Source organism: Chiloscyllium plagiosum, chromosome 48 (assembly GCF_004010195.1).
Source record: "Chiloscyllium plagiosum isolate BGI_BamShark_2017 chromosome 48, ASM401019v2, whole genome shotgun sequence".
In the NCBI taxonomy this organism is placed as follows: domain Eukaryota; kingdom Metazoa; phylum Chordata; class Chondrichthyes; order Orectolobiformes; family Hemiscylliidae; genus Chiloscyllium; species Chiloscyllium plagiosum.
In genome coordinates, this window is record NC_057757.1 from 8,034,307 (window position 1) to 8,055,635 (window position 21,329).

At 46.7% G+C, this 21,329-nt stretch overlaps 1 protein-coding gene across 1 annotated transcript in view; it reads right to left on the bottom strand.

Annotated features, from left to right (window-relative positions):
• LOC122544413 (glycine-rich cell wall structural protein 1.8-like) overlaps positions 1 to 21,329 on the bottom strand; it is a 356,495-nt gene that overhangs the window by 35,226 nt on the left and 299,940 nt on the right. Inside the window, exons 3-4 of the mRNA XM_043683661.1 lie at positions 8,192 to 8,227; positions 2,288 to 2,314 (exon numbers count right to left, since the gene is read on the bottom strand). Coding sequence (XP_043539596.1) covers positions 2,288 to 2,314; positions 8,192 to 8,227 — 63 coding nt within the window. The remainder of the gene's footprint in view (positions 1 to 2,287; positions 2,315 to 8,191; positions 8,228 to 21,329) is intronic.

Consider the following 21,329-nt stretch of genomic DNA (forward strand, 5'->3'; position numbering starts at 1 on the left):
CTATACTGTCAACGATACCTCCAACCTTTGTGTCATCTGCAAACTTGCTGACCCATCCTTCAATCCCCTCATCCAAGTCATTAATAAAAATTACAAACAATAGAGGCCCAAGGACAGAGCCCTGTGGAACACCACTCACCACAGACTTCCAGGCAGAAAGTGACTTATAAATTATATGTTTTTATGTTGTGATCCTTGAACAATTAGCATCAGTTTCCAAAACTTATCACCTTGCACACTGTAGTGATTGTAATGTAGTCAGCCTGATTGGGGCTGTTATTCAGGGTCCACTCAGGGAGCCCTGGCTGACAGATAGGAACAGGAGTGTCAGAGGTTCTGTTCACTCTGAGAGCTGGCTCTGAGGGAGCTAGGTCAGGGTTGGGGACTCTCCATGTGTATATAAAGGTTGACGGGAAACCTGCTCCTGTCCTATATCACTGAAACACTTCAACAACTTGCCCTCTCATACCATCTGTGTTTTGCTTGTCCAAAATGATATCAGGGTAACTAAAGGGAAGTGTTTATTGTAATAGCCAGAATCATGTGGGCCTGTGGAAGAAAGTTTTGATCAGATTAGATTTCCTACAGTGTGGAAACAGGCCCTTCGGCCTAACCAGTCCACACCGACCCTCCGAAGAGTAACCCATCCCCTTCTGACTAATGTACCTTACACTATGGACAATTTAATATGGCCAATTCACCCTGACCTGCACATCTTTGGAGGAAACTGGAGTACCCAGAGGAAACCCACGCAGGCATGGGGAGAATATGCAAACTCCACACAGACAGTTTCCAGCGGCTGGGATTGAACCTGGGACTCTGGCGCTATGAGGCAGCAGTGCTAACCACTGAGCCACCGTGCTGCCCTATTGTTTGTGCTAATGTGTCAGGAGAGAAAAGGTTAGTGACCAACAATTTCAACACATTCACATGCACTGATTTGCTGTTTTTGAGTTTTGCAGATTAGGTCTCACATTGGCCGTTACGTCAAATACCTCTTGATTACACTGCACATATCAATTTTGCTCATTCCACATTTTATTTGGCTCCCCTGCTCTAAGACATACATGTATGGTGGAAATGTCACTCAATGAGTTATTTTATATTGACAACATGGAGTGGATCATTCCCATTCACTGCTCCATCCAAGGACATAGAGTCATAGGGATGTACAGGACAGAAACAGACCCTTCGGTCCAACCCGTCCATGCCGACCAGATATCCCAACCCAATCTAGTCCCACCTGCCAGCACCTGGCCCATATCTCTCCAAACCCTTCCTATTCATGAAGTCCACATAGAACACAGAATATAGAGCAGTAACTGGACAGTAACATTGTGCTGAACATGAGAAATGAAACTAATCCCTTCTGCCTGCACCTGGTCCATATCCCTCCATTCCTCACATATTCATGTTTATCTGAAAGCCCCTGAAACACCCCCTATCGTATCTGCCTCCACCAAAACCCCCTGGCAGTGCATTCCAGATTTCTACCGCTCTGTGATGAAAACTTGCCCCTCACATCTAATTTCAACTTTCCCTCCTTCACCACTTGTTTTTCAAGTCTGAGAGAAATGTTCTGATCATCAACCCTATCTATGCATCTCATAAATTGAGATGCATAAACTTCTATCAACTCGCCCCCCAGCTTCCAGAGAAAATGATCTGAGTTTTTCCAGCCCCTCCTTCTAGCTCATCCCCTCTCATCCAGGCTGCTTTTCTGGTAAACCTCTTCTGCACCTTCTCCAAAGCCTCAACATCCTTCCTGTAATGTGGTGACCGGAAATGAACACAATACTCTAAGTCTTTTAAAGCTGCCACATGACATCCTAACTCTTGTACTCAATTCCCTAACTAATAAAGGCATGGCCCTAATCTCTAACGAATGGATTTGAATTCAATGGTTTGATTGTTTTAAATCCTTTGTTTTACTACAACTGTACGGGACAGTAGTTATTTTTCACATTGATAAATTGGAAGATGGTATAACATTCTGAAAGCCACACAGTGATGTACAGTGTACTCAGTGAGAGTACAGTGTTGTGAGAAGTTTTTAATCTGCCGCTCTCAAGCTATCAGAGTGAGATTTCTCTTCTTTGCTAATGGAGAGGAGGTCACATTGTGAACAGCTCAGATTGATGTTACAATCCTTGCCTTTGAGAGATTAGCATCATTTTCTGAAGCCTGTGACCACCTTTCACAAAAACACGTGTACAACTTGTCCTGTGAATTATCAGTGTCATGTTCACAGCCAGCAATAACACAGTAATTGAAGTGGTATATTTACCATGGTGGTAGCCATAATCGTAAGGTCCTGTGGAGCCAAGAGTTTTGTGTTAGTGTGTCTGGAGGCAATGATCCATGTACAATATTTAACATTCCAAACCTGCAGCATTGTCAATGGTCAGAAAAGCTCAGGGCGCTTCACCTGAATGGTCTGTGCTGACCAGCAGGAGGGTTGGAGGGTGAGATTTTCTTTAATGTTCAGCGGGAGATACTGAATGGTCTACCGGGCATTCTATTGTCTGCTATTTGTTCTGTTCAGAATATTTTCCACTCCATTGTTGCAACTTTGAAAATTAACCTTAACTCCCAATGATTACTCATACTCCATTTGAATTCTGGTGAGGAACCTACTATGCAGACATTTAAAAGGTGAAGTGAGTTCTTTTTTTGGTAAATAATGATTCAAAAAGAAATTTGTAAATATCCTCTCATTGTCTGTGCATAAGTACAGTAGGAGTGTGAAAGTTGGTGAAAGCATCATGTTTGTAGTTGGATTACATGCTTTAACTCTTCCACTGATGGTTGAGAATATGTCTTAAGGTGTCCCTTTGCTAAAGACTATTCATAGAGTCACAGAGTCATAGAGATGTACAGCATGGAAACAGACCTTTCGGTTCAACCCGTCCATGCCGACCAGATATCCCAACCCAATCTAGTCCCACCTGCCAGCACCCAGCCCATATCCCTCCAAACCCTTTCTATTCATATACCCATCCAATTGCCTTTTAAGTGTTGCAATTGTACCAGCCTCCATCACATCCTCTGGCAGCTCATTCCATACACGTACCACCCTCTGCGTGAAAAAGTTGCCCCGTAGGTCTCTTTTATATCTTTCCCCTCTCACCCTAAACCTCTAGTTCTAGACTCCAATTCTGGCAAGACAATGAAAGGAAATATTTTTTACTTTGCTTATATATTCTCAATCTGCGCTCGTAGATACTGTGAGTCAACCTAACCAGGTGGAATGTGAACCGAGATCACCTTGCTCAGAGGGAGGGACACTACAGCAGTGTCACAAGATCCCATAACAAGAAGAGGATCAGATGATGGAGATATTTTCTGAGTCAAAATGTTCAGGCAGGAAAGTATACTCGACTGGAGTACACGGGACTGGAATTTGGGCCTCCTGGCTCAGAGGTAAGGACACTACCACACACACACAAACTTGTCGCTCAATACCACTCCGGTTGCCAATCACAAATTGGTGCCTCGTGTTGGAAATGACCAACTTCTACACACCAGAGCAGTGCTGCTTTGGAACCCAACAGTCCCCTTCAAAGACTCTGTTCGTCTGTTGTGCTCCAATACATAGGAGAGTCAACGTTCCCTCTCAGAGTGTATCGTAATTGGGGGGGAGGGTCTGTGTAATGTTGCTGTCACATGTGCTTCCATCAAGCTTTCGATTGCTGTCTCATTGGGAACAGGGAGCCAATCCATCAGAATGTCCCATTATTGCTTTTGTCCAAAACCTTTGCAAATATAGATTGAATTCCCTCCAGTGTGGAAACAGACCCTTCAGCCCAACAAGTCCACAATGACCTTCCGAAGAGTAACCCACCCAGACCCATTCCCCAACCCTATATTTACCCCTGACTAATGCACCTAACACTATGGGCAACTTAGCATGGCCAATTCACCCTCACCTGCACATCTTTGGACTGTGGGAGGAAACCGGAGCACCTGGAGGAAACCCACGCAGACACGGGGAGAATGTGCAAACTCCATACAGACAGTCGCCTGAGGCTGGAATCGAACCGGGGTCCCTATTGCTGTGAGGCAGCAGTGCTAACCACTGAGCCACTGTGCCACCAAAATATCTTTCACAACTCACCACAAACGCTCCATCATATGAACAGTATTGAACTAACAAAGCAAAAATAGCCATTTTGGGATCAGTGACCAGGACAAACCCTGATCCAGCTCTCTATATTTTGCTGCAGCTTCTAAATCGTGCTGAATGCCTTCAGACTTGGCAAATTCAGAAGCACAACCATATGTTGAGCTCATATGTACAATGTTCAAAACCTTTGACTCTTCCCAATGTGTGACTGCTCCAATTGAACACATTAGTTCAGTTCTGGTCAAATAATCAATATATTGGTACATCTTTGAGGTGTGTACAAAAGCAGAAGGAGCACAGGACTCATATACGTGATTCTCTTAAGGTGACCAGAGAAGTTAAAACAGTTGTAAAGAAAGTTGACAGGCCCTTTGGGTTTATAAACCGAGACATAGAGTACAAAAGCAATAAAGTGTAATGTATAAAATGTAATATATTGTATTTTAATGATAAAATATAAAAAAGTATAAAGTATAAAATCAATACTACATCTCTACAAATCATTAGTTGGACCACATTTGGAGTATTGTGTTCAGGTCTGAGTACTTTATTAGAGCTCTGGAGAAAGTTCAAAGGAAATTTACGAGAATGAGGGATTTTGCATACAAGAAATGATTGGTGAGATTTCATTGGAGCAGAGAAGTGATCTTATTGAGGCGTTCAAAATTATTATCAATTTTGAAAGGGTAAAGAAAGATAGTCTTATTCCACCCGTTGGTATTCTGTATCCCGGGGTTACAGTTTTGTCAGCTCAAGTCACAGAGATGCACAGCAGGGAAACAGACTTTGAATTAGAATCTCTACAGTGTAGAAACAGGCCCTTCGGCCCAACAAGTCCACACCGACCCGCCGAAGACCAACCCTGCCCAGACCCATTCCCCTACCCTATATTTACCCCTGACTAATGCAACTAACCTACACATTCCTGAACACTACAGGGCAATTTAGCATGGCCCACCTTTGGAGTGTGGGAGGAAACTGGAGCACCCGGAGGAAACCCATGTAGACATGGGGAGAATGTACAAACTCCACACAGTCGCCCGAGGCCGGAATCTAACCTGGATTCCTGGCGCTGTGAGGCAACAGTGTTAACCATTGAGGCACCATGCCACCCTCAGTCCTTTGGTCCAACTTGTCCATGCTGATGAGCTATCCTAAATTAATCTAGTCCCATTTGCCATCACTTGGCCCATATCCCTCCAAACCCTTCCTATTCATATACCCATCCAGATGCCTTTTAAATGCTGTAATTGTACCAGCCACCACCACTTCCTCTGGCAGCTCATTCCATAAATGTACCACCTTCTGTGTGAAAAAGGTGCCCCTTACATCCCTTTTAAATCTTTCTGCTCTCACCCTAAACATATGACCTCTACTTTTGAACTCCCCTACTCTGGCAGCAAGACCTTGTCCATTTACCCTATCCATGCCCCATTTGATTCTATAAACTTCTATAAGGTCACCTCCCGCTCCGGTTTCCTCCCACAGTCCAAAGATGTGCAGGTCAGGTGAATTGGCCATGCTAAATTGCCAGGAATGTTAGGTATAGAGGTAAATGTAGGGGTATGGGTGGGTTGCGCTTCGGCGGGTCGGTGTGGACTTGTTGGGCCGAAGGGCCTGTTTCCACACTGTAATGTAATCTAATCTAATTCTTCCTATAGGAGAGAGACCAGAATTACACATAGTATTCCAAAAGTGGCCTAACCAGTGTATTTTTCTCAGAGTGAACTCTGATATCCAGAGATACTTGTTACTAAACAGTAGAGGTAGACAGCTGTGCTGGGTCCCTGCTGGGACAGACAGCTGTGCAGGGTCCCTACTGGGACAGACAGCTGTGCAGGGTCCCTGCTGGGACACAGAGCTGTGCAGGCTCCCTGCTGGTACACACAGTTGTGCAGGGTCCCTGCTGGGACAGACAGCTGTGCAGGGTCCCTACTGGGACAGACAGCTGTGCAGGGTTCCTACTGGGACAGACAGCTGTGCAGGGTCCCTGCTGGGACAGACAGCTGTGCAGGGTCCCTGCTGGGACACAGAGCTGTGCAGGGTCCCTGGTGGAACACACAGCTGTGCAGGGTCCCTGCTGGGACACACAGCTGCGCAGGGTCCCTGCTGGGACACACTGTGCAGGTTTAGTCCTCATTTGTTTTGTCTTTTACTTGACATCTGCTTACTCCCTCTTTCCCCTATTTTGGAAGTGCTGTTGTTTTAGAGTTTCATAACAATTACAACAGCTTTTATTTATACAACAATGTAAGAGCTTATAAAGCATTTATTACTGTTCCAAAATTTCAAGGAAATCAGTTCCAAGACTGACAAAAAAAGACTCAAAAAAGGAGCAGCTCTTCCAGTCACCATTCACGCCTGTCCTCCATCTTGGATTCCCATGAAACTTTCACAGAGAGGTACGGGTGAGTTAAAGAGAGTTGTTCGGATTTGGAATGTGCTTCCCGGGAGAATGGGGGAGGAGGATTCCATAGGAGGTTTCAAAAGAGATCCAAATAGATATTCAAGAAAGAAGAAGTCAAAAGGCTGTGGAGATGGGACTGGGGAATGGGTCTAGCTGGATATCACTCTCAGGAGCCAGTATAGACACAATAGATCGAATGGCCTCCATCTGTCCACTAAAATTCTAGAACCCTCTGATTCTATGCCCACTGTTCTCTGTCCTACTTCCTAAAGCTGATGGAACGAGAGACATTTTGTCATCACTGTTAAACAACTTATCGTCCAACTGTTTTAAAGAATGACAGGAAATTCACTGGAATCATGTACTTACCATGATATCCATAACTGCCTTTTCCTGTGGAGCAAACAGATTAGTTTTAACCCTGACCGGTAAGGACGCTTTGGAGAGCAGCACTTTAAATGGCTGTCAGAGAAACATGGAGTCATCGAGATCAGGTGTACCCCAGAACTCTGTGGGAACCTTGGGAAGTGATTGCTGGGCCCCTTGCTGAGATATTTGCATTATTGATAGTCATGGTCAGTTGTCAGAGGTTGTGCCTGGGGTAAGGTGAGGGAGTCCAAAGTTAGAGGGCGTAGGTTTAGGGTGAGAGGGGAAAGATTTAAAAGGAACCTAAGGGGTAACTTTTTCACACAGAGGATGGTACGTGTATGGAATGAGCTGCCAGAGGAAGTGGTGGAGGCTGATACAATTACAACATTTAAGATTCATTTGGATGGGTATATGAATAGGAAGAGTTTGGAGGGATATGGGCCAAGTGCTGGCAGGTGGGGATATGGGCCAAGTGCTGGCAGGTGGGACTAGATTGGGTTGGGATACCTGGTCGGCATGGACGGCCGAAATGAAGTAAAGCTATCAGAACTATCTGGTTTCCATGGTTTTTTTTGCTACTCCCTCAGGCAGTGGGAGCTGCTTTAGATGTTTGGCTGCGCGAGACCCCTGAGTGTTGGTGAAGGTAGAGATTACTAAACCGGTTCATGAAATCATGAGGGGCATGGAAAGGGTAAATAGACAAGGTCTTTTGCCTGGGGTGGAGGAGTCCAGAACAAGAAGGCATAGGTTTAGGGTGAGAGGGGAAAGATTTTAAAGGGACCTAAGAGGCAACCTTTTCACAGAGAGGGTGGAATGAGTTGCCAGAGGAAGTAGTGGAGGCTGGTACAATTGCAACATTTAAGAGGCATTTGGATGGGTATATGAATAGGAAGGGTTTGGTGGGATATGGACCGGGTGCTGCCTGGTGGGACTAGATTGGGTTGGGATATCTGGTCGGCATGAAGGGTCTGTTTCTGTGCTATCCACCCCTATGACTCTGTAACTATCGAAGATTATTTTGGATTTTTTACCTCGCTCACAGAGGAAACATTTCTCAAGTATACACCAACGCAAAGAGACATTAGCCCTTTTATACTGTAACAGAAACAAGTGCTGATTGATTGGCAAGTGATTGATGGACATGCAGCAATTTGAAAATCCACGCCGTTCATTAATGGCTGCAGAGGCACCCGAGGGAGAAAGCAAGGTCCCTTATCGACAGAGCTACCTTGGAAGTTTTTCGCATAAAAGTATCAATGCAAGTAAAGTTGCAGGATTGAAATTCATACCTGGCCCATAGTAGGGATCATGTTTCACAAGAGGTGCTGAGGAGGAAAGAGAGTTGTGTTAGCATGGTAGTTCTGAGCACCCTTGTGGTACAGTGGTAGTGTCCCTCCTGCTGAGCCAGGAAGGTCCAGCTTCAAGCCCCATCTGCTCTAGAGCTGTCTTCACATTTCTGCACAGATTAGATTAGATTGATTAGATTATTTACAGTGTGGAAACAGGCCCTTCGGCCCAACAGGTCCACACCGACCCGCCGAAGCGCAACCCACCCAGACCCATTCCCCTACACCTAACACTACAGGTAATTTAGCACGGCCAATTCACCTAATCTGCACATTTTTGGACTGTGGGAGGAAACCCACGCAGACACGGGGAGAATGTGCCAAACTCCACACAGACAGTTGCCTGAGGCCTGAGGCGGAAACTGAACCCAGGTCTCTGACGCTGTGAGGCAGCAGTGCTAACCACTGTGCCACCATGCCGTTGTCTCGAAAATATCTGAGGACAGTCTTTGATAAGTCACATAGAGCCAAGTCACTTCTAAATGCACTCCTGGCATTGTTCAGTGTGATAGAGGGATCGGAAAATGACAGCCTGGCCACAAAGGGGCACTTCAGCAGATGGTGCCAATTTATACCAATGTCAACCCGCTGATTTTCTGATGTAGTTAGTTCAAGGGATTACACCAAGTTAACTTGTCTTAATTTTTATTGGATGTATTATGGCACATCTGAATAGCCATTATTTCTTGAGATGGGGCTTGATATCCTGATCCTCTTGGCCACAGATAAGGCACATATACCGCAATATTTTAAGACACTTATCTATTTTAGCTTGCGTTCATGTCAAACATATTGCTTAAGGGTCAGTCAGTCTCCTTCTGAGTGTTGAATCCCAAGCTTTGAAGAGCACTATTTGAGGCAATTGCATCAACATAATCTTTCCCATTGTTCTGATGAATTGTGTGAACGTGGATCTTTTCCTGGTCACACCATTTTTGTTTGGAGGTGACACCAGCCATGTGTGAGCAGTAACATTTACAAATGATTCAGGCTGACCAAATGGGCTGGGAACCTAGGAGAAGATGGAGCTCTGGGGAGTGCGTTATCCAGTTGAGGACCGAGCAAAAAAAGACACGTAGGAAGACTTTCAAAAAGGTTCCTCCCACAAAGATGTGTAGGTCAGGGTGATTTGGTCACGCTAAATTGTCCATAGTGTACAGGGATGTGTAGGTTAGGTGCACTAGTCAGGGGGGAATATAGAGTAATAGGGTAGGCTCTGGGTGGGTTACTCTTTGGAGAGTTGATGTACACTTGCTGGCCTGTTTCCACACTGTGGGGATTCTATGCAATGTGAAGTTATTATGGAACTGACAAATGAAATGTCGGCCTTCAAAGCAAAAGCAGGAAGCAACCCAGGACTTGAACACGCCGTGCCTTAGAGAAGCTGTTAAATTGCAGCATTAGCTGGGTCTCAGAAACTACTGAATGGCCATTCGGATCTTTACAGCCAGCTCTGCCTTTCAGCTTGATCCTGACTGATCCTCTATCCCAACCCCACCTTCCCATACCCCTTAATGCTTCTAAAACCTCAAAAATAAAGCTATCTCATTCTTGAATTAATTCAGTGACCCACTCCCCTCTGCGACCAAGAACGTAAAGAGCAGTATAGCACAGGAAAAGGTCCTTCGGCCCTCCAGGCCTGTGCTGATCATCATGCCCTTACTAAACTATGAAACAAACCCCCTGCACTTTTTCGGTCCATAGTCCTCGATTCCTTCCCTGTTCATGTAACCACTCAGATGCTTCCAGCCCCCTCTTCTGGAAGAGTGTTCCAGGCTCCTATCACTCTCTTTGTGAAAAACTTCCCCCTTAAACTTTCCCCCTCTCACCTCGAACCTGTGTCTCCGTGTAACTGACACTTCTCACCAGGGGAAAAATCCTTTATCCGCCCTGCCTATGCTCCTCATAATGGTGTAGACCTCTATCAGGTCTCCTCTCTACCGCCATATTTCCAGTGAAAACAATCCTAGTCCTTTTAACCTTTCCCTATAGCCAATGCCCTCGGGACCGGGCAACGTCCTGCTGAACCCTCTCTACACTCTCTCCAAAGCTTCCAAGTCCATTTGCTGAGTGCAGCGACCAAAACCACACACAATACTCCAAATGCGGCCTAACAAGAGTTTTATATCACTGGAACATGGTTTGCCAACTCCCTGCCCCAGCTGATGAAGGGTGCATGCCATATGCCTTCTTCATCACCCTGCCCAGTTTTAGGGAACTGTGGACCCGCACACCCAGCCCCATGGTCATGAATGTGGTGGCAAATTCCACAGGTTCACCTTCCCCCCCAACACCTCCTGCCGAGTGAAAAAAATGTTTCCTCATCTCAGTCCTAAATGATGTACCCTGTATTCTGAGGTTCTGACTGTGGTTTTAGATTCCCCAACCCAGAGAAAACATTTCCTGTGTTGAATCTGTCCAGCCCTATTCAATGTCCATATGTCTCAATCTGAGTGCCTCTCACCCTTCTAACAGACACAAGCAGACTAAGTTCTCCTCATAGGACGGTCCTACCATCCTTAATGTGCAGCTCCGTCAACATCTGGTGCACACCTCGATGGAAAGTATATCCTTCATCAGGTAGGGACACCAAACCTGCACACCATAGTCCAGGTGTGGGGATCAGAGTGGTGCTGGAAAAGCACAACAGGTCAGGCAGCATCCTAGGAGCACGAAAATCGATGTTTCGCGAAGGAGCCCAATTCCTGATGAAGGGCTTTTGTCTGAAACGTCGATTTTCCTGCTCCCTCGGATGCTGCCTGAACTGCTGTGCTTTTCCAACACCACTCTGAGGTGAACTCTGATCTCCAGCATCTGCAGTCCTCACTTTCGCATAGTCCAGGTGTGGTCTCACCAAGGCCCTGTTTAACTGAAGCAAGACATCTCTACTTACACTCACAGAGATGTACAGCACAGAAACAGACTCTTCGATCCAACTCATCCATGCTGACCAGGTATCCGAAATTAATCTAGTCCTGTTTGCTAGCACTTGGCCCATGTCCCTCCAAACCCTTCCTATTCATATACTTATCCAGAGGCCTTTTAAATGTTGTCATTGTACCAGTCTCTACCACCTCATTCCATACATGCAGCACCCTCTGCGTGGAAAAATTGCCCCTCAAGTGCCTTTTAAATCTTTCCCCTCTCATCCTAAACCTCTGCCCCTCTAGTTCTGGACTCCCCCCACCACAGGGAAAAGACCGTGTGTTTACCCTCTCCTTGAGATTTTGTAAACCTCTGTAAGGTCACCCCTCAGCATCCAACGCTCCAGGGAAAACGCTCCAGCCCCATCCTGTTCAGCCTCTCCCTGTAGCTCAAATCCTCCAACCCTGGCTCAAAACTCCTTACCCATTTTGTTGCATACCTTGATGCTGTGAAATAGATTAGATTAAATTCCTTACAGTGTGGAAACAGGCCCTTCGGCCCAACAAGTCCACACCGACCCTCCGAAGAACAACCCACCCAGACCCATTTCCCTCCGACTAATGTACTGAACACTCTGGGCAATTTAGCATGGCCAATCCACTCTAACCTGCACATCTTTGGACTGTGGGAGGAAACCGGAGCACCCGGAGGAAACCTACGCAGACACGGGGAGAACGTGCAAACTCCACACAGACAGTTGCCCGAAGGCAGGAATCGAACCTGGGACCCTGGTGCTGTGAGGCAGCAGTGCTAACCACTGAGCCACCGTGCCACCCTAATAAGGTGGCATTCTGTTTCCAGCCTATATCATCCACGTTGTGCAACAGACTTCAATGCGCAAAATCATTCCAGCGCCAAGCAGCTTTGTCGGTGTGGGCATTGGTTTGCTCAGTTGGCTGTGGGTCTGGTTTGTAATGTGATGGGGTCAATTCCCACATATCTGGTGTCACCATGCAGAATGCACCTTTTTGCACTCACTCCTCCTGCCTGCCATGTTGTGCCCCCATCCCCCCAGGTTAAATTTTCCACCAGTCGTGACTCTCTGAAAAGAGAGAGTAGCCTGCTGGGATCTCAGGGGTAGCGAACTGTTCAAGCTCCCTTTAAATGGCATGTGACAACACTCTTATAGCTCTGGACGTTTCAGTCTGGGGTTGTTGCAAGTTCGGAAACTGGCATTCAGTTCTGAGGGTCAGCCAGAATGGGGTCTAAATTTACCATAATCCAGCAACCGGAAAAGAGGCTTCTTTCAGATCCACAGCTTGGTTTATACTGTGCTAATGGACCCCAGGTTTACACGATGGCCCTGGTGGTGTCTGACTCTGATTGAGTGGGACATTGGGCGATTCTTCATGCCACCACTCAGTTCCCATCGGTTTAACCATGTTGAAGTGCCCCCTCCCCTCCACAATCTTGGGGTCTGTCTCTGATGTCACAGAGTCCCTGCAGTGTGGAAGCAGGTCGCTCAGCCCATCGGGTCAGCACCAACCCTCCGAAGAGCATCTGATTCCAGATACACCCCATCCCCGCCACCATCCGCATTTCCCGTGGCCAGTCCACCCTAACCTGCGCATCTTTGGACTTGCGGGAGGAAACCGGAGTGGTCGGAGGAAATCCACGCAGACACGGGGAGGATGTGCAAGCCCCACGCAGACGGTCACCTGAGGTGGGAATCGAACCCTGGATCCCCAGCGCTGTGGGGCAGCAGTTCCACTCCGATGACTGAGTGAATCTGCCAGAGATGATCTCACTAGTTCCCTGCAAACTCGCCGTGACATAGGCAGAACCCATATGAGTTGTATGGATAACGTTGTTATCCCACCACCTTGCCATTTAACTTGACTGTGGCCAATCATCTATTCCAATGCCACATCCCATCACCTTGTATGAGAATATCTGAGGACTCTAATGGTCTCTTTCACCCCCCCGGATATAACTCAGTGGCTCCAACCTACAGTGGATAGATACAGGGGCTAGAAACAATATTAAACTGCCTCTTAATGCACATCATCAAGGTTCCAAAGCACAGGTCAATCTGTATAAAAACCAGCGAGTCAGCAATAAAGCTGAAATTGCTTTACCTGCCATTGACACAGCTAGGAGGCTGAATAGGAGGAAGATGTTTTGGTATACCATGATTGCGGTGAATTCTCAACCTCGATAGCTTCTGCATTGCGAACGCTGGATTTTATACGTTTCACAAAGCGCTTCTCAGAGCCAGGTATGTGAGCTTTGGCCTCAGTCCAATCTTCTGACTCCCGGGGAAACAAAAAGCCTCTGTCCAGGTTACAATAAACTTGGCAGTGGTGAAGCAGTGCTTGATGAAAGGCTTGTCAAAACGATGCGATGTCGAGTTAACAAAAGATGGTCGAGATAATCCATTGGAACGTTGTTCTAATTGGAAACCCACTACGGGTTGAGAAAGCCAACATCTACTGACAAGGAGGTCACTGCAGAAAAACATTTCCAAAAGTGGTCGATTTCATCCAGGAATGCTTTTGACAATGATTCTGTCAAAACTGTAAATGTTAATACGGTGTTTGTATCAATGTTATATTGATTCAGGGGCAAAGAAACTGAACTGCAAATCAATTGAGATATGGGGTGTACATTAAACTCAATATCTCTGGAGAAAAAGTAGAAGGGACCATATGTTGACGAGTTCAACAGGAAAGGACATTTTGGTTAAAGTCCCTTAGGGTCATAGCTTTACATTGACTAGAGGTGCTCAGTATTTCTCCATCAACAGGCGATATCTATAGCCTGACCATAATCTCTCAGTTTACGTACTGCATCCAAACAAGGTATTAGCACACTGACTGCGCTCAGTGTAAACACATGTCACCACCATAAATAGGGACAGGAGTAGACCATTTGGCTCGTTGTACCTGCTGTAACATTCAGTAGGATTGTGGCTGATCCAACATTCCTGATATCAGCTTTCGTATTCCTTCCCTGTAACCACGATTGATCAAGAATTTGTCTATCTCAGCCTTAAGGACTCTGCCCAACAGCTCTCTTTGGCAAGGAGTTTCAAACACTCACAACTCTCTGGGAGAAGAAACTCCCCCTCATCTCCGTCTTACATGGGTGTCCCTTTATTCTGGGACAATGCCGTCTGGTTCCAGACTCTCCCACGATGGGAAAGAACTTCTTACAATTTACCCTGTCAAGTCGGTCAAGAATCCCGTATGATCGCTTCTCATTCTCGGCTCCAGAGAGGAGAATCCCAATCTGTTTAGCCTTTGCTCATAAGACAAACCATCCGTACCAAGCATCATTCGTGTGAACCTTCTCTGGATTGCCTCTATTACAACTGCATCCCTCCTCAATTAAGGGCACCAAACCTCGATACAGTACTCCAGATATGGTCTCATTAATACCTCGTACAGTTGTTGCAACACTCCCCTACTTTTATACTCAATTCTTTTTGCTCCAAATGTTAGAATTCTATCTGCTTTCCTTACTACCTGCTTACTACTGTTCTGCATTTTCACAGGGAACCTGTTGACTGCGGTCTCTCGATAAAGTCACAGAGGTTATACTGTGGGGGGGGGGGGGAAGGGTAGGTCAGAGGATCTCCTCCTGGGCTTGGCCAAATTGGTCATAAATAAACAGGTCCAGACAGCGGGCAGTGGAAGGGGTCGTTAGTGCCGACTGCCTGCCCCTCTTCCACGGCTACGTCAGAGCCTGGGTCTCCCTGGAGAAGGAGCACACGGTGTCCACCAACACCCTCGAGGATTTCAGGGAGAGGTGGGCGCCGCGGGGTGTGGAGTGTTTTATTTCCCCCTCCGACTCCATTTTGATTTAATCCCTGCCCTCCCCCTTCACTGTTTGATCACACAGCATTGCCCTCTGAGGAGAAGGGCATTGCTTGTCACTGGCCACTCGGGTGTTTCCTCTCTTCCTGGTGGTGGGAAATGAATAAAGATTTATGCACCTTGTGTCTCTCACTGTGTCTCACACCTGCCCACACACAACATGGGTGCGGGGGAAAATATAAGCACTACTACATAACAGCAGTACCATGGGAATAAAATATATAGAAAAATGAAAGAAAAAGAAACAAAAACAGGAAATAGAGTCACGGAGGTCTATGGCACAGAAAAAGACCCTTCAAACAATCGAGTCTTTTCCAGTCAAAAACAAACAGGTAGCTATAATAAGCCTTTTTCCAACACTTTGACTGTTAGCCTTCTGGTCATGGGTATATCTATTGGCTTCTTAAATGTTTTAAGATTTGTCCCTTTTAATTTTCTATTTACAACAATATGTCTGTTTTGTAACATGTGCTCGTCTTTGTATGACCCCATCATGGAGATATATCTGTGCACTTGTGTGAGTGCCCAGAGGGAGTTCCCTCTGACTAATGCACCTAACACTACGGACAATTTAGCATGGCCAATTCACCCTGACCTGCACATCTTTGGACTGTGGGAGGAAACCGGAGCACCCGGAGGAAACCCAACCAGACACGGGGAAAATGTGCAAACTCCACACAAACAGTCGCCCAAAGCTGGAATTGAACCTGGGACCCTGGTGCTGTGAGGCAGCAGTGCTAACCACTGAGCCAGCGTGCCACCCATAAACAACAACCCACCCTGACGCTGCAAGCGTCGCTCACTTGTGAACCTCAGCACCATGCTTGGTCAGTGTGGGGATTGAACCCACGCTCTAACCATGTGAGCTAACCAACCTACGCACCTGTAGGTTAACCTTCCATGGTTCCTACACTAGGACACCCAGGTCCCTTTGCAGTTCAGAACATTGCAACCTCTCATCATTTAGATGATATGTTTCTTTTTTATTCTTTCTGCCAAGATAGACAATTTCACACATGAACCATTTTCATGTTTTAGTCCACTCAGATAGCTTATCTGCAACCATTTCAAGGTTCCTTATACAGTCATTGTGTCACACAGCATGAAAACAGACCCTTCGGTCCAACGTCGACCATAATCTCAAACTAAACTAGTCCCACCTGCCTGCTCCTGGCCCATATCCATCCAATTTACTCTTGTACTTACTCACATCCACCACTTCCTCAGGAAGATCATTCCACACATGAACCACCAAGTAAAAAACATATTGCACATCTTTTTTTAAATCTCCCTCCTCTCACGTCAAAAATGTGACCCCTGGTCTTGCAATCCCCCATCCCAGGGAAAGGACAATGATCATTAACCCTGTCTCGACCCCTCATTATTTTATAGACTTCCAGAAGGTCACCTCTCAACCTCCTACGCTCCAGTGAAAAAGTCCCAGTCTTTCCAGCCTTTTTTGATAACTTAAACCTTCCACACTCGGCAACGTCCTGGTAAATCTCTTCTGAACTCTCTGCAGCTTAATAAGATACTTCCAATAACTGGGTGACCAGAACTGGATACAATATTCCAGCAGAGGCCCCACCAATATCCTGCACAATCTCAACATAATGTTTCAACTGCTATACTCAAAGGACTGAGCAATGAAGGCAAGCATGCAAAACAATCTTTTAACCACCCTGTTGATGTGTGAGGTAAACTTCAAAAACTTATGGACCTGAACCTCTAGGTCCCTCTGTTCTACAACACTACCAAAGGCCCGGCCATTAATTGTATTGTTTGTTGTACCAAAGTGCACTTATGCTGATAGAACTCTATCTGCCATTTATCAAACTGTACACTCACTTGATCAAGATCCTTTTCAAACCTTAAAGAATCTTCTTCACTGTTCAGTCTAAGATCAGACTAACCTCCAGTCAGAAAAACAACCTTCCTCCACCACTCTCTGTCTTCTACCATAACTTTGGTCCCTTCATGCAAATCATTTCTATAAATTGTAAAGAGTTAAGGGCCTAGAACTAACTCCTTCCAGCCACTTATTCATACTGTCTGCTTCCTGGGTGACATGGTGGCTCAGTGGTTAGCACTACTGCCTCACAGTGCCAGGGACCCAGGTTTGATTCTAGCCTCAGACGACTCTCTGTGTGGAGTTTGCACATTCTCCCTGTGTCTGTGTGGGTTTCCTCCAGGTGCTCCGGTTTCCTCGCACAATCCAAAGCCATTCAGGTTAGGTGAATGGGCTGTGAAAAATTGCCCTGTAGTGTTCAGGGATGTGTAGGTTAGGTGCATTAGTCAGGGGTAAATGTCGAGTAACAGGATAGGGGAATGGGTCTGGGTGGGTTACTCTTTGGAGGGTCAGTGCCAACCTGTTGGGCCAAATGGCCTGTTTCCACACTGTAGAGATTCTATGAGCCAGCCATTCTCATAATTCCAATATATTACCTGAAACACCATGAGTGTTTATCTGCCACAATAACCTTTGATTTGGTACCTTAACATATGTCTTCTTGAAATCTAAGAACAATAAGTACAGCACAAGTTACTTCTTCAAAGAACTCCAACCAATGAGTGCAGCATGATTCCCATTTGACAACACTACATTAGCTCTGCTTGGCTGCTCCTTCCCGAGGACAGATGTTAAGTGACCTGTGGTTTCCTGCTCTCTATCATCTTCTCTCTTTGAGTGAAGAAGTTACATGAGCTATTTTTCAATGTAATGGAACATCCCCTGAATTGCAAGCGTTTTGGAAAATTAAAACCACCTAAAATCAACACTTTCACCAGTTACTAGACTCTGGAATGAAATCCATCAGGACCCGTGGATTTGTTAACTCACAGTCCCAACAATTTACTCAGTGCTATTTTCTTGGAAATTGTAATAGTTTTAAGTTACTCCCCCACCCCCATTTCATACCAACACAAAGTATCTGTTCAGTTGTCTGCTGTCTCTTTAAACTAAGTCTGGCATTGGGGTGGCACGGTGGCTCAGTGGTTAGCACTGCTGCCTCACAGCACCAGAGTCCTAGGTTCAATTCCCACCTTGGGCAACTGTCTGTGTGGAGTTCGCATGTCTACGTGGGTTTCCTCTGGGTACTCAGGTTTCCTCCCACAGTCCAACGATGTGCAGGTTAGGTGAATTGGCCATGCTAAATTGTCCATAGTGCTAAGTGCATTAGTTATAGGGGAATGGGTCTGGGTGGGCTGCCCTTCAGAGGGTTGGTGTGGACTTGTTGGGCTGAAGGAGCTGTTTCCACACTGAAGGGAATCTAATCTCAATATATGGATTAAAGTATATGTTATTAGATAGATTAGAGTCTCAAATGATTTTCACCGGCCCTTTCTGAAAAGCTCTTATTATTCCTTCCTTCAGGTTCCAACCCTCCATGTGGTTTAAAATTCTCTCAAACTCCCTACCTTTAGCAGGAACACTGGTCCTAAATGTGGTGGCAATCCCATTGGTATAGATCATACTTTTCTCAGTATCTATGTCTGAAAAGGCATGTACCCTTTCTGTAAGGGTACCTACCACCCCACCAACCTCCATATACATCGTATCATCCGTCGTCATTTCCGCCACCTCCAAATGGACCCCACCACTAGGGATATATCTCCCTTCCCTCCCCTATCAGCGTTCCGAAAAGACCACTCCCTTCGTGACTCCCTTGTCAGGTCCACACCCCCCACCAACCCAACCTCCACTCCCGGCACCTTCCCCTGCAACCGCAAGAAATGTAAAACTTGCGCTCACACCTCCCCCCTTACTTCCCTCCAAGGCCCCAAGGGATCCTTCCATATCCACCACAAATTCACTTGCACCTCCACACACATCATTTACTGTATCCACTGCACCCGATGTGGCCACCAAGCACATGCAGGTCCTTGGACTCCTCCATCGCCAGACCATAGCAGCACAACGGCTGGAGGAAGAGCGCCTCATCTTCCGCCTAGGAACCCTCCAACCACAAGGGATGAACTCAGATTTCTCCAACTTTCTCATTTTCCCTCCCCCCACCTTATCTCAGTCCCTACCCTCAGACTCAGCAATCTTCTTGACCTGCAATCTTCTTCCCGACCTCTCCGCCCCCACCCTCTCTCCGGCCTATCACCCTCACCTTAACCTCCTTCCACCTATCGCATTCCCAACGCCCCTCCTCCAAGTCCCTCCTCCCTACCTTTTATCTTAGCCTGCTTGGCACACCTTCCTCATTCCTGAAGAAGGGCTTATGTCGATTCTCCTGCTCCTTGAATGCTGCCTGACCAGCTTCACTTTTCCAGCAACACATTTTCCAGCTTGGAGGATTTGAACTACAGGTTGAGGCTGAACAGGCTGGGCTGTTTTCCCTGGAGTGTCGGAGGCTGAGGAGTGACCTCAGAGGTTTACAAAATCATGAGGGGGCATGGATAGGGTAAATAGGCAAGGTCTTTTCCCTGGGATGGGGGAGTCCAGAACTAGAGGGCATAGGTTTAGGGGGAGAGGGAAAAGATTTAAAAGGGACCTAAGGGGCAATGTTTTCACACAAAGGGTGGTACGTGCATGGAGTGAGCTGCCAGAGGAAGTGGAGGAGTCTGGTACAATTACTGCATTTAAAAGGCATCTGGATGGGTACATGAATAGGAAGGGTTTAGAGGCTTTTGGACCAAATGCTGGCAAATGGGACTAGATTTGGTGAGGATATCTGGTTGGCATGGACGGGTTGGACCGAAGGGTCTGTTTCCATGCTGTACATCTCTATGAGTGGATAGAGAATTCCAAACATTTCAATCTCAGAATAAATTCATGGTTGCCGTTGTCTTAAATTGGTCTGAAATGGCCTAGAAAGCTGCTCAGGTATTGGACTGGCAAATAAGTGTTTATATTGTCACTTGTCCCCGGAAAGCCTTGAATCTTTTTAAAAATGAGAAAAATGGCACCAAGCATTTTGCGAAAGCAAGTCTTTAGCGGAAATAAGCAAGTAATTTGGATAACACCCTGAATAATTTGTTTGCCACCTTTCTTGAAAACATCAATGCATATTGCTGTGGTTGTGTTCGCCGAGCTGGGAATTTGTGTTGCAGACGTTTCGTCCCCTGTCTAGTTGACATCCTCAGTGCTTGGGAGCCTCCTGTGAAGCACTTCTGTGATCTTTCCTCCTGCATTTGTAGTGGTTTGAATCTGCCGCTTCCGGTTGTCAGTTCCAGCTGTCCGTTGCAGTGGTCAAACCACTACAAATGCCGGAGGAAAGATCACAGCACAGGAGGCTCCCAAGCACTGAGGATGTCACCTAGACAGGGGACGAAACGTCTGCAACACAAATTCCCAGCTCGGCGAACAGAATCACAACAACGAGCACCCAAGCTACAAATCCTTCTCCCAAACTTTGATCAATGCATATTATCCATTGGTGCCATACACCTTTTGGTATCTTACTGAAGCCTAGACAGTATCACTGGGCTATTATCTAATAGGGAGGCATCACAACCAGGCAACATTCACCCTGTACCCAAGATCTACACTCATACAGTTTCTATTGAACATATAGAATATCTGAGAGCAGGAACTGTAGCTAAAACTCATCGCGTAACACTGGGGACAAATCTCTAGGATCACTTTACTCAGCAAAGAAGTGGGAGGTCATACAATCAATTTTGAACACGAAGTCTAGCTAATGACCTTCTCCACTAGCATAATTCATCATAGCTCGACAAATGAATGGTGTGGTTGGGTCAGCAACATCCAAACAAAATACAAAACATGTAAACATGGAATAAAAGATCCTGAACACGACCTTAAATCAGATGCAAATTGACACATGTTCACATGAACAGACATTAGCCAAAAGCTTGCTCAAGGGGATAGATGTAAAGATGTATCTGGAATTAGGGGGACTGAAGAATTTAGGAATCTTCAACAAACAGGAGCGACCCCAAAACCTTCAGAGGACACAAGGCCATCTCAGGGCAGGGGCTGGGCGCCAATCCTCACTCAAACACCCTGATCATCACTGTCCCCCACCCACACCTCCCCCACCCCCCGGGGGGGACACAAACCCCCCACCCCACCCCACGGGGGGACACAAACCCCCACACACACCTCACCCACCCCCCGGGGGGACACTAACCCCCACCCCCCGGGGGTGGTGCAGTAAAGGATCCCTCGCCGGGCCCGGGCCCTGTCCGTGTGGGTCCCCAGTCCCGGGGAAAGCTCCCTCTCTCCCGCCGCCTCCACCCCCTGGGCCCGGGCCCGGTCTCGGTCTGTCCCCGGGTGGGAGTCCCCGGGATCCGGACACAGCAGGAGACGCTCCCGCGGACCACGACGGGATCGGGATCAGGCCCGGGGCCCCGGGCCCGGAGCGCGG